The sequence below is a fragment of the Pterocles gutturalis genome, unplaced genomic scaffold (assembly GCF_000699245.1).
Source record: "Pterocles gutturalis isolate BGI_N339 unplaced genomic scaffold, ASM69924v1 scaffold27335, whole genome shotgun sequence".
NCBI classification, from domain to species: Eukaryota; Metazoa; Chordata; class Aves; order Pterocliformes; family Pteroclidae; genus Pterocles; species Pterocles gutturalis.
In genome coordinates, this window is record NW_010141733.1 from 64183 (window position 1) to 88462 (window position 24280).

The 24280-nt window shown below is 41.8% G+C and overlaps 1 protein-coding gene across 1 annotated transcript in view; it reads right to left on the reverse strand.

Moving 5' to 3' along the window:
• The window catches only part of CUX1 (cut-like homeobox 1), a 105303-nt gene that overhangs the window by 62787 nt on the left and 18236 nt on the right, over positions 1-24280 (reverse strand). The window contains exon 5 of the mRNA XM_010084137.1: positions 3687-3735. Within this exon, the coding sequence (XP_010082439.1) occupies positions 3687-3735 (49 nt within the window). The remainder of the gene's footprint in view (positions 1-3686; positions 3736-24280) is intronic.

The following is a 24280-nucleotide window of genomic DNA, read 5'->3' on the forward strand; positions in this document are numbered from 1 at the left end:
CCAAAGACACTCAAGTCAGACACCCGGGGGGATGAGGAGAGGGTCAGAGAGGGGTAGCGGCCCCCCAGCCGCCCCTGCCCGCAGCTCCTCTGCTCTCTCGCAGACGATGCAGGTGCATCTGATTGCCGAAGCAAGGCGGAGCGATCGGCTTCAGACATTACACCCCTGCTGCAGCTACCTGTCACGGAGCTAACGGCTCCTCCGGGGGCAGGCGCAGGTACACCAGACATTTTAATGCACTGGTCTTGTCCTTTTTGTGCTCTCAGGACTTTAAGGGGGATGGGTTACTGCACGGGTCACCGCTGACACCCACCTCCCCGGCAGGACCCCCCTCACCCCAGCAGTGGGTGTAAATTGCTGTGCTTCAATGACTCTGTTTGAGCTTTGTCAGTCTGAATGAGACCAGCCCTGCCGCAAAACCCCACTCAAGATGTTGGATTACCCGCCCGGAGAGCCTGGATTAGCGGCTGAGGAAGGGCTGTCATCCCCGCAGCCGTGCTGCCACCACATCGCTGCCTCCAGCACCCCCCTCCAAGCCCTCCACCCAGCCTGCTGCGCTCGACTCAGGGATTTCTCTCTCTCGTTGGTTAGGGTTTGGGGGAATATTCAGTTCATACCTTGCATTAATGACACAATGGAGAGAAGCCGAACTTTGCGGTCACTACCCCTTTTTCTTCCTAAGCAGAAAATTGCAAAGCTCGCTGGTATTTAAAGGTAATTACTTCTATGAGCTAGTAATTTCTTCTGGGGATCATAGCACACAAACAAGCCCAGAAGGCTCCTGCATGAACCAATTTGAGGATCCAAAGGAGGAAAAAACAGCGGGAGAAGAGAGGTGATGGAGTCTGAAGACTAAGCAGCAGGGTCCATGCTTCACCCAACAGGACACGAGGGTGGGAGTTACAACATCAACTGTCCCCGTGGCTTTCATCACCCAGCGTACGGACACCTGGGTCGACATCAATGAGCACATCCACCCTCTGGTTACTGCAGAATTGGAGAGGGAACTGGCACTCCCCACCTCTTAAAAGAGTCAGAGAGGTGTCCTCACATAGAGCAAGGGAAGTTCAGAAACACCAGATTTAAAAAAGGCAGTAACGGAGAGATGGATTTTCAAGAAACATCAGATACTTGAAAATTTACAGCAAATATTTTTCACATTTTCAGTGGAAACATTTCGCTGTTCTTTAAATTTCTGCTCTGAATCCCAGTTGTCTGGGTCAGCATTAATTCCAGAGCAGCAAAACATCACGTCAGAACCAGCAAGGCAGGCTGTCCTCAAAGTAGGAGTCATACTGAGCATTACTCTTTAAAGTTAGCCTTAATGATGGGGAATAAGTACTTACTGAAATGGTAAAAGGAAATGTTAATTTAACGATTAAATACATAATTACGTTAAGTACTTGTTTCTGCAATTGTAACACTTCAGCCTGATGCAAACTTGCTTTCTGGCCTGTGTGATGGATTTAATTTCTTCTTCTTTTATTTTTTTTTTTTTTTCCCAACCACAAAGAGGTAAAACACAGGAATTGCTGCTCCAAAGATTACTTAGTTATAATTTAGAGAAGTGTTTCATAAAGGTAAAGCATCACACAAGACAAGGACTATGGGGCATGTTTCAGCAGATCAGCTGAGCTACTCCAGCAGCCTGTTTCTCCTCTGCCGATGAACTTTCCCTTCCCTGTCCCCTCCAAGGCCACAAGTCCCTTCCCCATCTCCTCCGAGGCCACACACTCCTCTCGTGTCCCTCATCTGGGCGCTGCTGCTTCTCCGATGTTGTGTTGAGTTGTCTCAATCTGCTAAACCCACAGAAACAAGCCTGGCCCCTTCACCCCAAATTCAGGCTCTTCTGCAGTTACGGAGCTCAACGCACTCAGCGAAGGGTCCCCAGTTGCAAAGGTGCTGTTAGGGAAGGGACGGGACCAGAGCAGCCAGGATGGGGAGCAGGGGAGGGGGAGATAGGGAAGGGGGAGGCAGAAGCACCTCTTTTGGCTTTGCAACAGCTCAGATGAATTGCACACTCATGTTCACATACAGATTCCGTTTCTGAATTACAATCAAACTAAGGGCCATGCACATAAGCAGTTATAAATTTTGACTAATTAAAAAAAAAACCAACAACAAAGTAAAAAAAAACAACACCCAACCACACTGCAGGTTTGTTCCAGTTAGACAGGAAAATATCTTTAGCATTTCTGTATAAATTGATATAATCCATTCTAGTATGGCAACGAGGAAATCAGGAATACCTGTTCTTTAACTACAACCACCTTCTACTCTGAGAAAAGAAAAAACCTACTGGGTAAATCATTGCTACACCTTTACAAAATGTACCGTCTTTGCAAATATTACAAAATAATCCTACTAAAACTCCTTTAACACCTACATAATTTCTAAAGAGTCTTCAGATTTTCAAATAATTACTAGCACTTTCATTAATATTTAACGCTGTCTATGAAAGTTCTTTGACAGAACTAAAAACCCACTGTGAAAAACCCTGTTTTCTTTTACTGCCTAAATAATCAACCCTAAACTTACAAATCTGCCTTCTACTTGATTAGTATTTTTCCTATTTATAAAGAACTAATGTGAAGGACAATATTCTTGCCATGATTATCCAATTAATACGTAACAAGACATTACACAGCCGATGGTTTGGAATAAGAAGGCTGAGGCTAAGACACATGACTGGTTAACTTTAGGGGTTGGTTTTCAGACCTGGTCTGGCTCATGGTGCGGCTCCACGACCACGACCGAGGTGCAGCAGGACAGCACGGTGGGGAAGGGGCTGCAACTGCTCTTCCTGCAAGCGAGCTGCTCTTAGGTAAGCTTAAACCGCATTACAAACCCAGCACCTCTCAGACTTCAGGTCTGTACTGCCTGATCTTAACTGCCAGAGGGGTTAGCAAAGCTCAACGGCAAGCAAACGCCTGGTTGAGGTTTCCCTCTATGAAACCATCACCCATCGCGCATATCAACCTGTTAATCCTGCATGTCCACACACACCTCCTGCATCACCTCAAACAGCCACTCAAAGGATAGACCGGACCAGAAGAGCACTCTGTTTGGGTGTTGGGTTTGGTTTTTTAAAACCTTTTTATTTTACAAAGTTCTATACGATTGTGCCACTTTCTCAGGAGTGTGCGCACTGCGAGGGAACGCGGGAGAGACGTTTCACAGTCTACCAAACTAGCGTCTGCAGGAACAAATTACAATTTCTTTATTCTTCTGCTTGGCACAGTCTGATCCAAACCTTGCTAAAAATTAATATGCCAATAAAATGTATCAGAAAAGGAAGGAAAAAGAAAAGTCCGGAGAAGTCCACAAAAGCTGGAGCTGCAGGACAGAGGCCCTTTAATTTGGGTGAACCAGTTACCTGCATGTCCAGGTAGGGGCTCACGTGATGGATTTGGAAACATAAACCCAAGAAAAACTACAGTGGGAAACTGAAGTTTAAATTATTGGAAGGTAAATATATGGCAAGCACTACTCTACCGTGCATACAATCCTTTCAGTGTATCCCTAAAGAGCTGTACTATTCTCTAAATTTGCACATTTTCTTAGTCTACACAGTTAACGACTGCTAAATGCACATAAAAGAACTGTCACGAAATCCAAAAGAGAAGGGGAAAAAAAAAATCAAAGTCACACTTAGAATTTTATAAGGGACTAATTTAAAATCCTACCTGATTTGCTCTTTCAAGGTCTGTCATGATCATCTCGATTTCATCAGCCCTGGGAGAACAAGAAAGCAAAATGCTGTTATCACATGAAGAATGCCAGCTATATGAGTTCACGCACTGTACAACTGCAACATTCACACAAACTATACCAATTTTCAATATTTTTTTTTAAATGACACAGTAAGACTGATCAGATGAGCTTTTGACTGGTGAAATCTTCTTGGGTTTCAGCTCTGTGGACTGGTTTAAGTCTGCAATTCCTTTACCTGTTTCCTCTTTGCAATGGAACAGCATATTGGTTATCTAAGCATATTCATTAGATCTCTGAAAATCTTACTCTCCAACCTTCTGCAGAAGGATGCTATCATCCTTCCCACGTGTGAAGGTGCTTCACCAATGATAATAATGAAGAAGTCAAAGGCTATAGTTCTCCAGTCAACTACTTGTATACCTGTACACACAATCAGGCTGCTACTCTTCTGCCTACAATTTTAGTTCTAAATTCAGCTAAAAAAAATCATGAGGTCAATGAGGCCAAGAAATTTCACTTTACATTATGCAGAAGCGAGTTTTTTTGACACAAATTTGTGAAACTCTAAATTGAGAGTCATGCTCTTAATGCACTTTACAAAGCTGAATAGGAAAGTCACTATAGAAATAGTCAAGGAAAAGAAGATCCTCCACCTCCGTCTGTCAGGTGGGAGCCACCAGCCCTGACCCTTAAAAAAACCCATCACTTCTAGGGCTTTGCTCACACAAATGGATCCAATCCTTAAGCAATATTTTTTTATCATCCTGGTGAATCATGGGCAAATTTTTCACACTTGTACTCTCACCTGTGACAGGTACCAGGAAAAGAGCCCACAGAGCTGAAAGTATGTTCTGTCTCAATATCGTAAGACATATTACTTCTCCCCAGACGTTCTGCCTGTCTTATATCTCTGGACCATATGGAAGCAATAAGCACTGTCCTCATCTCCTACGAACAGCAGCTTTAACCAGCAAGTCCTTTTGCAATCTGCCAACACCAGAATGTCTGTTTTTTAATCTGTAGCAGATCATTATCAGTAAAAGCTGTGAAAGACTGGAATTCCCTTCCTCTGCCGATGCGGAAAAGTCAGGGTTTGTTTTTCTGCTGATCCCAGAAAAGATCCATTTTTCTATGCAGGCGTTTGCTGGGAAAGATGGTTAATAGGAGTACATCAGGGTGCTGGCACACTCCACGCTGGATCATTACACTGAATATTGACTTACTCTTCAACAGCATTTTAGGTTTCTGTGTGCACACTTTGGGAAATGCAGTAAAAGATCATAATAAGTAAATGTGTATGTATATAAATTAATGGAAAATTATTTTTAATTATAGCCTTTAATGTTGTCGGGGCAACATGAATTGCCTTTTGAAAAAATCTTTTGGACAATAATGGAAAACAGATTAACATGTGTTTTCTTGTGCAGGAGAAGCTAATGTGCTCTTACATCGGGAAGAAATCATGCACACGATGTTCTGAATTAATAATAAATAATAGCCATTAGTTACTGAATTGAACAATCACTCTCTGGGCAAACAAGGATTCAAAGTGCGCAGGGAGTAGCCAGAAGATTAATCTTAGCACAAGCCTACGATAATACTTTCAATTTCTAGCCTGTGTAGTTGGGAAAAAACATCTTTTGTTTCAGACTCCAGACCCAAAATACTTGTCCATCTTGTTAATCCATGTACAGAAATAACAGTATTTCACAGGGAAAAGATGTCCCTAAGACCGTGCAAGTGACCCCATTATGTATCTGTAACAGAGATAAGAGGGAAGCGACCATCCTAATGCACCAAAAAGAAAAAAAAAAGTTTCCCAGCATTTTAGAAATATTTGTAGCCAGGATAGTTTTAGGATCCTCTTTATATAAGCTTATGTATTCAGGTTGAATTTATGTGTGAATGCCTCAGGTTATATGGAGCCAGTAAATGATGTCTGGATTATGTCACACGCCTCCCAGATCAGAGCTGGGAACGTCCCATCCCAACACGCCGGCTACAGCTGAAGTGAATCCAGTTTCCGCTCGCTTCTCTGCAGGGTTTGGAGAACAATAAAACCGCTGCCTTTCCTCCCAAACAGGGGGTGCCAGGTATCAGCCAAAGGTCTGAAAAACTGCAGAACCTGAGAAAAAGTGAAAGACTCGGAAGCACAAAAGCGGGAGAGGAAGAGCGCTCTGCTCTGGGAGCATTAGTGTCATTATTCAGTTCAGCCCAGGGAAAGGCTTGGCTGCGGAGAAAAGAAAAAGACTCTGATGCACAAGAGAGGGGTGGGAAAGGGCAGAAGTGTGATGGGGTCTGGACCCAGCAAAGGACCCTCAGCCACCTTTAAAGGTCATAGAGACGAGTGATGGGAGTCACGGTGGGGAAACAGCTGAAGACAGGAGAGCGAGAGAGGGAAGAGAAGGATGTCCGAGGCCAAGGGACCAAGGGGAGAAGGGACCAAGAGCAATGAAGTGGAGGAGCAGCCCAGGCCAGTGGAAAGGTGCACGGCTGCCAGGAGAACAGGCTGGAACACGGGGTGATGGTGAAAAACGAGGTGGAAGGACTCAGGAGAATCCTGTATTTAAAATGGACAGAAGCATTAATGCCGGTATTTGTATGCCATTTCGGCTGGGGTCAGGATTTAAGAGCTCTATTACAGCACTGGTATACGCAGCCAATTACAAAAAAAAAGCGACCGAGGATATAGAACACCATAAAAATGACATTTCTGCCCTTCAGCGCCCACAGATAATTCTGACTGAATCCGGTAGAAGTGTCAAACTGTAGCCAAAGGCAAAATTGTCCCTTTGTCCTTGTATCCAGACACACCAGCTGACTGATCCTGAACTCCCCTTTCTCTCAGGCGTTTTTTCTACCTGGCTTTTCTGCGCACAATCTGTCTCCGCACGCCTAATAAAAGCATGCGACATCTCCAAAAAAATTCAAGTAAACACCTCCAGCCTAGCAGTCTGCACACCAATAGAGGTTAATGCTGCAACCATAAATGTTATCTTTAAGTAAAGTAATGAATTAAATTACTCTATATTCTTTCCTAGCACAAGTGTCAACAGCATTCAGAAGAATCTTCAAAAGGAATTCAGTCTTTTCATTTTAAAAGCTCAACTACCACATCAGTAGCTGGCACTCAGCAGTCTAAAATCACTTATTTGAGAAAGTCTCTAACAGCTACATTCACTGTTTGCTCAGCAGAAGTATTTATTATAAAATAAATTACAGTTCTCACACCTTTTATGCACTCACAGAAGCAACATGCATTGATTTATTGTTTACAAAGCACCGTGTTGAATTCAAACCTGCAAGGCACGAGGAAACTCCACTTTGGCTCACTGAATTAGTCCCACGCAGGTCATTTTGATGTATTCACCATCCGCCACTTTGCTCATTTTCAGCCCTTCCTATTTCAATATTTATTTCAGTAGAACTACTTGACAGGCAAAATCCCATCCAGCCCAAGGCTGCTGGCATCTTGTCCTGCAGGGTTTCACTGAAAATCTGGTGGGAACCATGAAGGGAACAATGGCCCAATTTAGCAAATCCACAGTTATACTGACCCTAAATTTCTGACCAAAGTTATTGACTCACTTCTAAGGGAAACAGGTCTGACGATTTTACTTCTAACTTTCTTCATTCCTGAAGGAACACGCGACGTGGCCTCTGGTGAGTGCCTGGACTCCCCTGTCACCCCAAGAGCTGGAGGCAAGGAGAAAAACCCCAAAGTTCTGTATTTCTTCAGACAGATACACAGAATGAGGGTAATTAGTAACAAGACGACCTTTTGCTAAAAGACACTGATATTTACAGTGTTTTACAGCAGATTTCTACATTGCAACCCAACATTTTTCAGGGTTTGGTCAAGGGTGATGCTTTCTTACCACTAAAACACACCATCCGAAAAAGAGTGGGTAAAAGCTGCTTTCAGGAACAAATATTGTCCTGTGTTTTCTCATTCCACAGATAGTATCATCATTTATCTGATCCAATTCCTTATAATCTCTGTGTTAGAGGAAAGTAATCATGTACCCAAGACAGTTCTTCGGTCTGTATTACAGACAGCTTGTTCTAAGTTTCAACACTTTCAGGCCAAGGAATTTAGGAAATAAAATTTTAAGCCCAAGCACTTGGAGCTACAAAATAAGCATCACCAAGCAAAAAGAACTTGAGCTGTCGAAACAGCATGACCATGAAACATTCTATTATTTTTTCCCTCGCTACTGTTTGAAGTGAAAAACAAAACGCATTAAAAGCTATAGATTTTACAAGGTATAAGCTTTTACCAGGCATGAAAGAGTCCTCAAAGCTAACATGCCACCTACAAAAAAACAACTTAAAGAGTTTAAAAAAAAAACCTAAAACAACCCACTTTTCAATTCAATTGCTTATGGGAAATCAAAGCCACAGAAATGCTCCATTTTCTTTTTAAGATTAAGATAACCGATTAGGTTTGAACAGCATAACAAGCAAGCAAATTCAAGAACTGGCAACATGGAAGAAGCTCAGCTCTTTTTCTAAATAAAATGCCATCAGATGAAAACCCTAAACACCATGAAGCTATTCACTTGCAAGCAAGAAGAATCCGGACTTTATGATTAAAATACAGTTGATCCAACTTCTTCATTTAGATACTAGCTTAAAGAGGCGGAAACAATTCCTTTTTTATTAACATGACAAGTGAATGGTTTGCCAAATCTTGTGGCTACAGCCCCCTGAACATTCAAACTTACTGAACCTTGAAGGAAACTGCTGTTGGATTCTTTCTACATGGGAGAACTGAAAAATACAGATGACACTTTGGAAATTGCAGTCAGTGGCATGGCCAAGAAACTTCACTAGCAGGGCAGATTAATATTTTGGTTTGGCAAAAAACAAACAACATTTTTTCCCACACATTTGTTTTCTTTAAAGACATGTATAAGCTGACTGGTCAGAGCAAACGGTATACGGAGCCACTGGGGCTTGTTAAAATGTTCTAATTACGAAAACATTTACAGAGGCAATTTCAAACTAAAAGCATACATTATCAACTAATGTGCATTTATGTTTAATTAAGAAAAAAAAGAAAAACCCTACTTGTAAAGTGTATCTGTGATCACCAGAGAGCAGATTTTGTCCAAATTAGGCAAACATTTTAGCCTCTTAAAATTAGAGGCGGTATAACTGAGTACTTTGCTAGCGCAAGACAAAATGTGAAGAGTTCTTTGGGACATTTGGGATGGGAAGAAGAGAAAGAGAAGGGCCAGAGTATTAATAAGAAAAAAAGAAAAAAAAAAAAAAAGAAAAAAAGCAGTGCATTGAATTTTTTCAAGTTTCAATAAAACTTTTATCAGGAAAGGTTCCTGGGTCTAGGAGGTAATTCTGGATCACTAAACAATGCCAAAACTGCCTGCAGCCCAATGATCACGGCATTCACTCAGGGCACAAGAGCATTCCAGCACTTGAATATTCAATTTTATTTTTTCTTTAAGCAAAAAAGAAGGATGACAAAATTCCTACCCAAATTCAAGACTCTTTCCAAGCTCTGCTGACAGATGCCCTCACCTAATCCCTGCACCTCAGTGACCATGCCAAGGTGCCCGTGGTCCTGCCTTGCTTAATTGCTAGGAAAGAAAGAAGAACTAAATATGTTCTTTGAAGCTCTTAGAAAGTTTCTGATAGAAAATAACAGAAAAACTTCACTAATTCTATTTTTCTTGCACCTTATGAACATCACTGTACACACAGTTTAGGCATTTTTAGAATTCATAATGATTCTAATCCAACAAGCATCCACGTTAGATAAATCCACCTTCATTCCTAATACAGCCTCCAAAAGTCATAGGCATAAGGGTTGTACAAAGAAAGAAAAAAAATGTTATTTCAGCATAACCAGTATATCACGTCAAAGGGCAAGAACTCACACACTTTTTACTACTAACTTCTCAAATCTGCTTTTCAAATTGCAAGAGCTATAGGTTAATATTTTCTTTCACTGCAACCCTCTAAGGATCTCCAGATCAGATAATCCTTTTTCCAATGTCATATAAATCCAGGCCTCTTGTAAAAGAATTTCTCTGTTCAGGGATTCATAAATCCACCAACTTTAGTAATGAATTGGGTGTTTCCTTTCCTAGGAACTCAATTGAAGAAAAAATCCTCTCTCTGCTAAGCAGTGAAACACTGAAGGCTTTAAATTGAGAGATCAAAGAAACGCTGGTTTCAGGTGCTCCAGCGATTACACAATACGTCATCTGGATTAATCTGGGGAACAGTTAAATGTCCACTGTACATTGTCCAGACCCCTCTCTGCAGTTATCCCATACTAAATCAAGTTCCTCCCCTAGCAAAAAGGAGGAAGACTCAATTCTAACTTTTCAGGGGTTTTTAGTTTTATTAGAATTAATTCTTGTTTCCTCTCATTGCTAGCCTTGTATCCATGCAGGGCACTGCATACAGAGCTAAACTGAAAAAATAACTAAATCTCACACAAAGATTTCTCATTAAGCACACCAGGTTAGTGTCGTAAGCACCAGGATCAAGCAGTTACAACAGCTGTAGGTATATCTTCAAACAAACAATGTCCGAGGCATCTGAAAGATGTCAAGTGATCATCAAATATTGATAAAGGTTAAAGAAACTGCTCATAAAGCCCAAGATATTGAGCAATACCTAGACAATACAAGACAAGAATCATCTTGATCATTAGAAGGAAAAGAGCCTCTAACATAAAACATCCCTCAGTCTGTAGGAAAACTGCTTTCCAAGAAAACCTGCATAGCGCTTTGTTTTCTCTTTCATGGCTTAAGTCAGGATTTCAAGGATAAGAAAATCATGTTTGCAATTATGAAGTTCTGAACACAACAGAAATCAGCTTTATGCCAGTGATACACTAGGGAGAAGAGTTTCTAAAGATCAGCTGTGTTTTCTTCATCATTTCTACAGAGAGAAATTGATATCAGTGACACTAACTGATATGCTCAATAAAATATAAAGAGAAAAAATAAGAATTATATATAACAGATAACCTCAACCCGTAGAACCCCAGAGCTGTAGTTCCCATAGTGTTACACACACACACACATGGCCTTGGCACACTTTGCAAACCAAAGAATGTTTAACGTAAGGAGCTGGAGTAAAGAAAAGGGGTAATGGTTGTATTAAAAAGTAGCCCAATACATAAATAGATGGTACATCTTTTTATTTGATGACGACACTATTTTCTTACATCGCACATATTGACACATATCGCACCACAGCCACTATGAATCTTAGCTCCCATACAGCTCAATGCTCCGTTTGAACACCTCTTACTCAACTTTCACTGTGGTCTTGTCTCCACAAGAACAGGTCTGTTGTGAACTCTGTGTCCAGCCATCATGCTGCCCATTACAGATAGGAAAAGAAATGCAATAAATCCTTTTTCTCCTCATCTCACGATCAAACGTCCTCTTTCAAGATGTATTTTTGTTTTACCCTGCAAAGCCCTATGAGTAGTGTTAAAATCAGCAATTAGGAGTGTCCGGATTTGGATCGCTCTGGGTTTCGTCCCATCTCAGACCACTGGTGACAATCCTTTGGTCCACAGAGGAGTTCAAAGAAGGCTGCTGAATCATGAGATCGTTTTTGCGCCTGAAATTTGCAGAAACAAATAACCTGCTTTAGATGGACCTAAAAATCGGTTTCCACTAACTTCTGAGGGAGCTGGGGAGAAGCCTGCAACCTCACGCTCCTGCAGGTTCTACTCCTGGCAGGCAAAGACAGCAGGTCCCACCAGTCAGTTCTGGTGTAATCATTTTGACCTGCTGTTAGAGACTATGGAGAAAAGGAGAAAGAACTTTCTGATGTCTAACTTTTGACGTATTTATGCCTGAATCCCACCTGCATTAATGTCCTGAGATTGAGATACTGCAGCAGTACCAGTACAAACCCTCCAGATTTGCAGGATCGAGTCCTCAGGGTGAGGAACACAATCTCCCTGTTCAGGTTATGCCGAATATTCATGCTCAGAGGAGCTGATTTAGACAAACAAACATTTCCAGCTGCCTTCCTGGCCACTGCCAATCTGCGCTGTGCTATGCCCTGGGTAGCAGGAGTCACTGCCTGATCCAATACTACGGCTCTGAGGATTTTCTAACAATGCAAGATGACACAGATGTGGCAAACTCTCTATTTCCTAGTGCCTCCTGCTACAAATTGAAAGAGCTTGCTGCAATTTCCCTCTCCTGACTTCAGTTGATTCAATAACGTACCAGAATTTAAACACAGCCACCCTTCCCTCTCCCACCCTTGCACACAAAGCAAATCAAAAGCATGGAATTACTCCTGACTTGGCCTTGAGCAGCCAACATGATGTCAATTTTACATGTTTTATAAAGCAACAGCATGTAGAAAGCAACTCGAATGCAGGTCATATCAAGCATGTGACCCACAGAGCAATCAAAGACTGCCTGAAACTGTCATTCAAGGTTCAATCATCTTCTTGCAGGAAAAATGAAACATCTGTGGCCCAGAGAATTAAGTTATGTATTGCATAATTCATCTGGTGTCTGCCACAGCAGCCATTTTAATGCTCTAGTGATAAACATGTTTGATTATTTTTGTTTTGTTTCCTGTTGCCTCCATGGCATTTCTATTTATCTACCCATCCTACAACGCATAATGGAGACAACAAATACACAAAACAGTGTTATAGTTGGCTGATAAGACATGGGAAATCAGCAGTCTTATTAATCACATGAAGGCAGCATCGTTATTAAACCTTATGTTCCCTGTAATTGTACTCATTTCGGTTCTTTTGGGTACACTCTGTAGTTAGACTTGATGAGGAAATCACTGTTTCCCAAGGATCCAAACATGAGCTTTAGAGGTCTTCGTAATAGAAAGCTGCTCTCCTGTTTCTCACCGTTTCCTAGGTTTCCCATCCCCTTGTCTTTGTGATCCCAATGTAAGCAGGAGGAACGTGCATCTCGCACGAGACAACGCAGAGGACCCCCCTCTCTGTTCCCTTATCCCACCAGTGGGTTTGTGGTCTGCAGTGTGAGCAACCCTGAGCTAAAACATCCTTTGCACGTCATTTTGAGAAGTAATTGTTCTATTAATGATAGCTTAGGTCAATTTACTCCCAAACTTGTAAACCCAGACACTTTCTCATGCCATGAACTTCACTGACTGTCAGAACGCATCCCTGAGGAGCTGGTGGGAACTTTAAAGCTCCGGGTCCGTGCCCCGCTCTCTGGGCGTTTATTCCTCTTGCCAGCAGCTGATCATTTCTGCAGTCTACTCACAGAGCTCAGATGTCAGTTAATTTGTTACACAATTAAACAGAGCAGCTACCATTTGTGCAAGATTTAATAGACTTGGTCAATACTGGCTTGCTCCAAAGAGGTGCTTTGCACTGGCCTGATGGAAGAAAACAACCAACAGCCTCTGAAGCGGTGGAGTCAGGTGTATTCTTACCCATTTTAATGATTTGGAGTCTACAGGATTTGCACAGTGAGCAAAATCCTCACTAAAGCAACAAGTCAGCACTATTACAAAACCTGATTTGGTGGGAGCAGAGTTTTACCTGTAACCCTGAAAGGCTGCACGCTGTTTCCTGCGATGCTCTGCATGGAGGTGAGTCAGTGGATAAAATAACACATGCTCCCATAGGCCCAAACACAAATAAAGCTCTGTTTCCTACTGATTGTTCCCATAAAGTTGTTTAGACAGTATTGTAATAACATCAGCGGGCCCATCTGTGCTTTGTAGCTGCCCCCCATTGCTACTTCCTCCTGCAATATTTCAGGTCACTCCCGTATCCCCCAAATGTCACCTCTCCCCTCCCAGCCCACACATGGAAATACAGGTTCCGGATGCTTTCCAGCCACACGTACACGGCTGATCAACCTGCAAGTGGAGAGGCAACTGCTGCTCTCTCAGCTGCAGCCCTCCGCTCAAACGGATTATTGGTCTGTCTGTCCTGTCCATTTCCAGCTCCTACAAGATCCACCAGAGCTCCCTGTGCCGGGGATTCCTAGTGCTGTTAATTACTGTTGAAATCAACCACCAGCTTCCAAGTTAATTCCGGGGGCGGGGAGGAACTGACGAACTGTAAACTGATCACCGAGCAGGTTGGCACTAGAACGGACCACGAGCTCCTGAAGTTTCATTTCCTTAGGAAGCTGGGCTGAGGGCTGCGGCCGTGCGGGGATACTGCTGGCTACAGGCACAGGGACACACAGAGAGGACGCTTTGCTCCCACTGCACAAGAGCAGAACTTGGAATTTTTTATTTTACTTGAAAAAATGTATAACAAAGTATAAAATAAGAACTTCCTTAAAGTTACAAGTCTTAACCGAGTAACCCTGCTGCTCTATAACTCGCCTGTTGTTTTATAATTTTCTCCAAATAAATAAACTAATAATAATAATAATAATATCATTTGTCATTTTTGAAATAAAGTACCTGCAACAATTTACTTATTTTTACTGATGGACTTAGAATAGATTATTTAACCAAAACTAGAAACCTTAATTGCAGGCATCTTAGGGGTCATTCTCTTTTATCAGAATGGCAACACTTATAACTGTGAAGAATCAAGCAGGAAGAATTGTCTGTGCTTTGATTAGAGATCCTCTAAAAATACGCACAAATATTTTAACTTAATAATGTCACTGGAGCTATGATGTGTAAAATCAGTACACAAATCTTTGGCAAGGTCATGGGGTTTTTTTTGCTGGTTTTTTTGGTTGTTTATTTTTTTAGAATCACCATGTCACACCCTGAAAAATTACTTTAGGTTTGAGTAGTTACAACCCCAAAATGAACAACCTTCCCTCGTTCTACATCAATGCTAAAATAACATATTTCTTTATGTTTGTTTTCTTTAAAACAAAAATAACCTCAAAAATTGGACACCGTTCACAGTTTTTGCTATAGCAACATATATATTCCAGATCCATCTCTAGGAGCATCCTTCTAGAGACACTCAGCATCTCTTCTTCTCCTTAACTGCAGAAAGAACTGGGGAGCTCAGTAATTTGGAAAATCTGGGTATCTATTAGTTTCTCCACTAACTTACTCTGTATCTTCATCCATCACCATAAGAACCTATAAAATGCCTTTCTTTAACTTACCTCAGTCTATATTCAGTGAAACAGATTTAAGGCAGTCTGAAAATAAAACAGTGCAGTAAGCAATTTTATGTACAGGTATCACTCCACAGGCATACATCAAGGGAAAATTACTGTTTACCACCGCAGCAATGACAGACCATCAGCCCTGCCTTGTGGAGAGCAGTAATTTTCCAGTGGCCTGAACATGTATTAGGGTAAATAGAAGAGAAAGTCATACCTGTTCCAATATTAGCTGAAAAGCTCACGTTCTCTAAATTATCTGTCCCCTCTATTCAGTCTGACTTTGGTAACTAGTACTGCAGAGTGCAAAAAACATTCTACAAGGCCTTCTGAAGCATCGACTGGCATGAAACAAGATAAATGTGTCCACTAGGCTGATAATCTCCAACTTACTATTTCTTACCAAGCTGCTTACATATCCCTCCAAGTACATTTACTAACAAACACCCAAATATGATAATATCCTGCTTCTCTGTGTTGTCAAATGCACCTGCAGCGTCTGGTCAGTGCTTTATGATGGACAATAAACAAGCATTTAATGATAGGATCTGGACAGCAATGCAACTTAATTTACCTTTTGCCTTTATCTATGTAAAGGACGTGCACACTGTGCGAAAGAAAAGCTAAATGTTGACTCTGCAGTAACACGGCATTCAAGTGGGAATGTTTTAGATGCTTTTGGCTTTAGAAGTGAATATAGGTGATGTGCCTATTCTCTGCTAGCTACTCAAGCAAGTATTTCCTTCTGGCTATTGAAGAAAACAGCGTTACATGGTCGCTGATAAAGGCAACTGATGTCCTTCTATCCAATAAATAGACTGCAAATAGCATAAAGCATGATGAGAGATGTGTTTACTGTACATTTTGAGTAGGTTTTACCTTTCCCATGAGCTGTGCTGAAGATTAACAACGAGCACAATTGCTATCTTTACCGTAATGTATCCAATTACCAATATGGTTTTCTCTCTTCCCAATTTGTTCCAGCTTTGCTCTGAATGGAAACACTACTACTGTCGAATTGCCATCATGTCACCATTTTGCAGCTTAGTTTATAGGCATCAATAGCATGAATCTTGCCGACCTGAGTGACAAAGCTGCAAAAAAACACAGGCAGAAAGAAACAGAGGAGGAGCAGGAAACCACAGAATAGAGAACACAAACCGGAGGAAGGAGAAAACGCAGGCATGGTCTAAATCCGCACAACAACCACCAGTTCATTACTACTTAATGGAGACTGATGTCTGAGACACAGAACAACCTCTTGGTCTTCAGATGAAAGAGTCGTCTTCCTCTCTTTACAGATCTGCTCTCACACCAGTGGGGCACCCCAAAAAGCAGACTCAGCCTCCAGTTGCCCTCAGGAGTTTCGAGGAGCTGGATGGTAGGCTGGCAGCAATTAGATGCTGAGCTGGTGTGAATCAGCGCAGCTTCACTGGAGTCGCTGGTACCAGCAGAGTATCCAGCATACTTTATTTTTACATCTTTGCTGAATATGTAAAGCTGCTCAATTCTTTTCTAACTTAAGCCTCCAGTTGTATCAGATTATGAAAGATGCTCACTGATATGATTGACAGATTGCCTGTCTACACAGAATCTGAACTAGATATGTATTAGACAGTGAAAATACTTTAAATAATCCTTTGTGGCAAAAACCAACACTACGTACTACTGCAAGCCCTTGGAGGACAACCGTGCAGTATTTTCTAATTTAACCTTTTACAATTTTATTTGCAGAAACACTTTTCAAATTCTCCATTTCCCTTTCAACAGTTGTTTAGCCTTTAAAATACCGCTAAAGTAAAACAGCTCCAGGCTTGACTAATATTGTAGTCTGTGGTATGGAACTATTTGATTATTCTGTTTCAACAGTTAATATGACAGGTTTAGGATTTCTACAGAAGGAGAGTTTCAACTGGAAATAATAGTTTTCTGTTGCTAATGACAATTCCTCAACTTTCCTCCTATATCCAAAAGACAGGCTGTCAGAAGCCTCTCCAGTGGATGAAAACCATCCCTCCTCAATGTAACAAACAGCTGGAGCAGAGCAAGGAGGTACGACATCACTGATCTACCTTTTAGAGTCGCCTACTTTTAAATGCAGTTCTAACTGTATAAACCGATGGGTCCTGGAGCCACAAACCCAGCATTCGCCTAATGAGCAAGTTCAAACTGTTCAGACCTTCATTCCCTGGCTGTTCCTGACCTCGGGAGGTGTACAGGTAAGCCTACAACCATACCAAGTGTCACACCTCCACCTCGCCCCCCTCTCCCTCCTGCTGCAGCACCCACATTTCTCCAGGTCCCTCTGCCTGGCTCTCTGCTCTCACCTGTCAGACACGGTGAGCTGGGCTGAGCCGTGAGCTGCCGAGCAGGACACACGGGTGGGGTGTGCACCTACACCAGGCTCTATGCTTGGTGGGACAGCCCAGGAAGATGCACCGGTTGCAAAGATGCAGCTTCTCTGTCCTCAATGTATGGGGTTCAGTTGGGTACTTATGTGGAGCACGAACTTGTACACAAGCACAGCCACAGAGCAGGGGAATTTTTCCCCTTCTTTCACCCTAAGTGGACAGTTTGTGCCACCAGTTCCTGCACTGTACGTGTAAAAGTTTTAAACTTTCCAAATAAAGCCTATCTAGTCTTCTGCTATTTTCTCTAGGCTTCGCTCCTTTTATGGCATGAAGTAGTAAATCAGTAATTCAGGCAACCTTACGTTGCTTCTGAAGTGTTATACAAACAGAGAGGATGGGGCCAGACTTGCTGGCCCCTGGAGCTGCTCACAGCTCTGCCTCCTTCCCTCCGCCTTGCCTTCGCTTGCAGGTTGTTGTAGCTGCATCATCCTCCTAAGCCACGGGCTGAAGCATGCAACAAAAGTTTATTTGATGTTATATCAGAAATAAGACCACCCTGCTGTCACACACACACAAAAGGTGCAGGAGGGGAGGGTCTATATGGGCAGGATGCACGAATACATTGTAAAGCTCACTAATTTAATCCAGGGACGTTTTTCCTTATATTTGTTCCCAGAAATGGTCAATAATGAAGTCTTCCAAAGGCCCTGGTCATGTAGCTTGATTTAGGGTATTCGACACAGCTAAACTTACTGGAATACCAGTGAAGGTAGAAGATACACGGGGACAGGAATTAACTAGGGAAAAAGTGTGTGGGGAAACATTAAATAAAAAAAGTTTAGTTAGTGCAGATACTAGACAATATATTCACTGAAAAACAGTAACAAAAAAGTGTTCAGAGAAAGAGCAAGGCTTATCTACCATACGTTACACAGAAAGACTGTTAAATCCTGACCTGGGTGAGAACCAGCATGTGCCCGGCATGTCTCACCGCTGCCAGCTGACTGCTGGCTCCACTCCGCGCGAACCCGGCGCCACAGCATCACTGACGACGTGGTGACAAAAATCAATCCAACAGGCAGCAAGACAAATAAGTCATCTGTATCACAGCTAAAATATGTTTTTGATCAATAATGGAAAATTAACTCGTACTCCTTTGCCAAGAAAATAGATTATTTAATCAGAGTACAGACAGATAGAGATGTTACATAATCAAAAATAGCTCACGCTGCTAAATTTAGTGGCCACTGTCTTTCAGCAAAGAGGGCAAAAGTACACCCATTATCAGTTACAAGCCCTGTACCGAAATGGTTTTCTGATGAGTTAAGCTGGTCCAACATACTTAACATCAAGATATTGTATATTTAAAACTACAACAACTATGACAGCATGAAGAATATTAATAGGGAAAAGACAAGAAAGTCATTGCTGCCCTATGGATAGTTATCCAACAGGGTTAAAAGAATCAAGTCCCAGCTAAAACTTAGCCGCCAGGGGATCTAAAACAGTGATTTCTACACTTTCTAATTTTCAGACTACCTGGAGTTTTCCATCAAAGGATGAAACATGAGTATAGCACATACACAGCTTATGCCAGGTTGCCTTTCACAGTTATTTCTGTGATCCCTTACCAATAACCAGTGGAATTGCAGGAATTTGCAGAACATACAGAAAATCACTGATCTAGACCATCAACACAGAGCTCACTTAACGCTACTGCAGCCTGCCTGGTCACACTGTGCGTAGCTAAGAGCCTTCCAGCATTCCTGACATCCACAGTATCTTAATTAGAAGCTCAGAGAAATATCTGTCCATGGATAGTCTCCCAGATGTGAACAACACTGCCATCGATGTGACTGTCTTGCCTTTCCTCCAGCTTCCCCACCAAACAATAAACACTAGAAAAAAAGTGCAATTAATTGTGAAGTCAAGCACCTCTAGCTTTTATGGTTTCAGATACGGAAAAATTCAAATAAGGCATCAGGAAAAACAGCAGTTAGAAGGGCTGGTTTAAAGGACTTCCATGCTTTTAAACAAAAGTGAAAGAAAACCCCTGTTCCTAAAAAGAATGTTTAGTATGATGGTCAGTGATTAACATCATTAACTACCATTTCATATATTGTTTTAAGTATCAAAACCAACAAGCAGCTCCATCAGCTGGTATCTGCATCAGGTTTACAGAGCTGCTTCACGCAGCGCGGGTGTCCAGCCACAGCAGCTCTCCGAGATACCGAACGCAGAGAACTCACCGCAGACGGTGATTCCGCAGGGCCATGCCTTTAAGGTATATTTTTCCCTGGATGTCCGTTTTAGACATTCAAGAAGAACAAAAACTTCATGCAGACACAGTATTTTAGAAAGATAAGAAAACAAACAGTCTGAACAGAAATCAAACACTGCTGCTTCGGCGTAACAGACACCGTCAAGATCCCTCAAATGTTTGGGAAAGCTAGAGAGGAAAGAAAGCACTATGGCTATTAAAAATAATAATAATACTAAAAGATAATTATAGCTGGCTCCAAATGTTAACAATTTAATAGTTACAGGATCTAAGTACTGTAAATGACTAATGCATGCAGCAAATGTATTCGCAACCGCGTACAAAACAAAGCCCTTAAAAGTAGATAGCTCTAGGAAAAAAAAGGGATAAACTGTTTTATAACATAAGCTCAGAAGCACATGACATTGAGAAAGTCTCTGTATTATCTTCCTTTTGTGACTGGCAACAAGAACATCTCCTTGATTTGCCAAGACGACAGAAGACCAATAATGCACAACTTGGGAGCTCCAGATACCTGCATGATCAGAACAACAATGTTGTATTTTTACAATTCTTACAAGAATGAGACATGATGGGTGATTTTCTTCCATCTGCACGACAAGTCACAACATATTTTAAGACAGTTATCCATATGTAGAGCCCAGGGAAGACTGCTGGTAAGTTTGAGTGGAATAACTAACAAAACTCTGCTGATTTGGTTATTTACCAGGTGCCGCCTTGTGTGCATATTTTTTGCCAGCGATATTCAAAAATACAACTTTAATCCCTATGCCCTTGCTGTGACTACAGTTCTACTTTTAATAAACGACCAGCATTTCCCCCAAATAATTAATGACATAGGAGCACAGCAATCAATCCATTCACCCATGTCTTGTAAACAAATACTAATTCGCTGTTTAGTTTATTCAACTATAAGAAGCTTACGTGCACATAACTGAGTAGCCACCAGTTACAGGTTCAAGTTGCTTGTTAAAAAAAGGACTTTTCTGCCTCAATCTGTGTATGATATGACGAAGATCAGAGTGCACCAGGGTGGGCCCTGCCGGCAGGACAGCTCGGCGTCCAGCCCGAGCCTGGAGCGAGCGAGAACACAGAAACATTTCCTTCTCCAAACATGCCCGCATGGAGACCATCACTTATCATCCTAAACAAACAGCAGCGCAGGTCACTCCTTCCTGCCTCCGGGTAGGCGCTTCCCACCGCTCCGGGCTAATGAACAATGTCCTCAAGGCTCGGTGGCAGGGGCTCTGGACACCTATTTATCAGGCAGGGAATGACAGGAGAAGTCACAGATAGCAGGAGCCTTCTGGCCCTCATTTCCTTCATGGATGATCTGCTATTGAGCTAAAATCAGCAGCTCTGCTACCAAAAACCTACAGTATATTTTCTGTTATCAAAGCCAGAAATTCTGTTGAGTAATGCTTTCATTCAATTTGCTCATTATGTTCTCTGTTGATGAATATATGTGATTTCTGGAAAATGTGATTAAATAAATCAGACAATGCCAGGCTGTGTCAGTCTCAAGAGGTTCTAGTTCAAGATGCGAAGTACTTGTCCCAATAAGCACAACTTGAACCGAACCTTCTGGATTCTGGATTTTTATTACCTTTTAACCTCAAAAATCACTGGTCACCTCCTTATTTTTGTTGACATGGGTATAACATCAGAATTACAAATTTTGCATCAACTGCCACAGTGATTCAAAGACTTTAACAGTATAAGAGGACTGAAGAGGAAGGGATGGGAAATGAAAAGGAGAAATGAAGAAGACGGAAAACTTCCAGCAAAGTATTTTGACTTATTTGGAGCGTACGGCTTGCGGCACACAGAGGGATCAGGTAACAGGGACACAAGTGCTGTGGCTGACATCTGCAGATAACAGAAATCAAAAGGAACAACTCTGAAATCTGGCTGTTTATAATCAGTTGTCTACACCTACACATGATGTTACAGGTCTAATCTTAAGTAGTCTAAGTGTTAAATCTTCATCTGCTGTGCAGAAGTTCACGTTACACCATTCTCTTTGAGAAAGAAGGGAACATCAGCCAAAGAATACAGTGATCCCACGCCACATACTCCTGGTAAAATAAAAAAGACTTTTTAAAAAACTATCAGTTGAAAATCAGCATGATTAAGAAAAGGAACTGTGTCTGTAAGCAGCAATGCCACCTTGCCGTTTCCCATCGACTGTCTCGTGCTGGAACAAGGAAAATGACTCCTGAAGGTGACAGGGTGACAACCTCCAGCATGCCCGTCCAACAGACAGGGGTTTCTAGCTTCCAGGTACTGGGGAATGATATGCAAAGGACATGACTTTTTTCCCCTCAGAAAGTCATTCACTCTTTATGAAATTAATTTCAGATAAAGCACAAAAAGCCCCCACTACTGCTACCACAGATCATCAATCGCTTTATGTTAGGTGCACCTCCTGACAGGAGGCACGAATTTTACCCCTTTAACAGTAAGTTCCTAGTCCTCTACTCCCACAGCATCTTTCACAGCATTTTGGCTACTGCCCTAAAGGGGAGAAGGATCTCCCAGCCTGCACACTGCTGTGATGAAACACATCTGGACCGCAGTCCGGGGACGGAGCCCAAGGAACAACTGCTGCCACCAAGGCAGTGCTGAGTTAGCAGGGAGCTAACAGATTAAGACTCACCCATACCCCAAAGGGGGCTTTGTTGGAAACAAATTTTGCATATGAAATGGCAGACCAGCACCAGCTGAATGCCGAAACAGAGAAGCTGCTGGTATCTTCAGGAAGTTAGGGACAAGGCTAAACAACTCAGCTTTAAGTAGAACATGATTTTCTCTGATAGCATACACAGAAGGTGCTGTTTAATTAAAACTAAGCTGCTTAAGCCATTAAACAGGCAAATGGCTATACCAAATGACTTGTCAGTTGTTAGCATTCAAATAGCAGGAGTTGTTTGTTGTCACACTCAGATGGCGAGTCGCAATGCTAATGTACATTTCCCTATAGGCTCCACAAATCTAAACCAGCCCAGAACTGTGAAGTTATTAAAAGTGCTACTGTCTAGTACTGAGGAATATACTTCCTTACCATGATCTTCAAAGACACCAATATCATGCACTCTGCTGCAATTTAACTATTTCAAAAATAAGCCATTCTAGTAATTTACTTGCATTTTTTTTTAAAAGTAGAACTTATATTAATTCTGGCTTCGAGCCCTGAGTTTAAGCAAGTCCAGATGCAGCCTCCTGATTCATGTCCTGCATGTCTCAACATCAAAATCTGTAATTAAAAAGCATAACTTACTACAGCAGCTACTTTCCTCTGATCACATGCAATTAAAAAGAAATAAAATCAATGTTTTATCTTGGGTCAGTAATAGGAAAAGATCATTCCAGCCATGCAGGCAAACTTCAAAGCCATGGAAAGTGAGCATCACCGAAAGCACCCGAGTTGAGACACTCTAGAAGACCTCGTGTTTGCTAATCACTAGGATTTGGGTCAAGAGAGGGAGCACCAGGCAGAGGCATCTCTGGAATTCTGTTGGGAGACTCTGCCTCCTGCTCCTCTGCAGTCTTCATTCCCTTCCCCGAAATGAGAAGGACAGTGGTGAGGAACTTGAAACAGTTAAACTCACTGAATTTGTTGATCTTTTCACTTCCTATGAGTCACGCTCCTCAACTCTACCACTATGCATATAAAAATCTGCTACAACTCATTAAATAAATATTTCCACTTTGGCTCTGTAAAAGCAGAAGACTCCCACGTTAAAGCACCACACAGGTGAAACAATGAAAAACGCTAAAATGACTGAAGTTGCCCATTCCAGTGAGTTACAATGCCCGTGCTACGGGGCAGTCAGTGGTCATACAGCATTATCATTATGACAGATGCTGTATGCATCTTCTTTCCTTTGGTGTGGTCTCCAGGAAAGAAGAATATTTCCATTCATCACAGAATGACCTAATGGATGGCACTGTTCATATGAATGGTCAGCAAATGTATTTTATGTGCTTCTATTTATGTACATTTATTTTTACAGGCTACCATGCAAGCATCAGAACAGCACTTTCACTTTTCTATCCAAGGACTGAAAGACTATCTACACAAATAAAGTCTTGCCTTACCCCCTCTGCCTTTTTTACATATGGCAAAACTGAGTCATCAGCCTTGTTTTAGGTAGCACGCTTGACACAACAAAAATAAGATGTAGAGCTAATTAGCAGTACAGTACATGAAAACAAGAGTGTCCTTTCCATAAGATAAAGTCTTAAACTAAGTCTTCTATCAAAACAGAGTGGGGTTTTTTATAGAATTAAAATTAATAGATGCCTAGAACTACTGAATGAAACGACAGGATCTCTCTGCATTTAGCAACAAGCCTTGAAAACCTTAATCTCATGAGTCAGTAATAACAGTGGAGGAAGTAAAGACAAGCTTGGGTCTATAATCAATAGGACAAGCTGCTTAAAAGACCTCATCTGAAACAAATGTGTAAATGTCTCACCAAAGCCGAGATGCTGATTTATGATTAAAAAGTGTAAATGTACTTCTGTGGTATCAGTTAAGAACAACTTGCATGTCTCATCCGCAAGAGCTTAAGGCAAATGGTTGAACATCACCGGAGTACAAACTCCTCGCTAAGGCTTTCTCCCAAATGCCATTAACACCTCTGCATGTTCTGTGTCCCCTCTAATTCTCTCTGGCTTACACCGGTTCTACCACAATTTAAATACATCACACTCCTCCTCCATTATCAAAGTTAAACCTACAAATGCCACATTCTTTTCTTGACAAAATCCTGCCAAGATCCCTGACATGGCCAGTCCTGGATGTGACACACTCTGTAACCAAGAAGCACCAG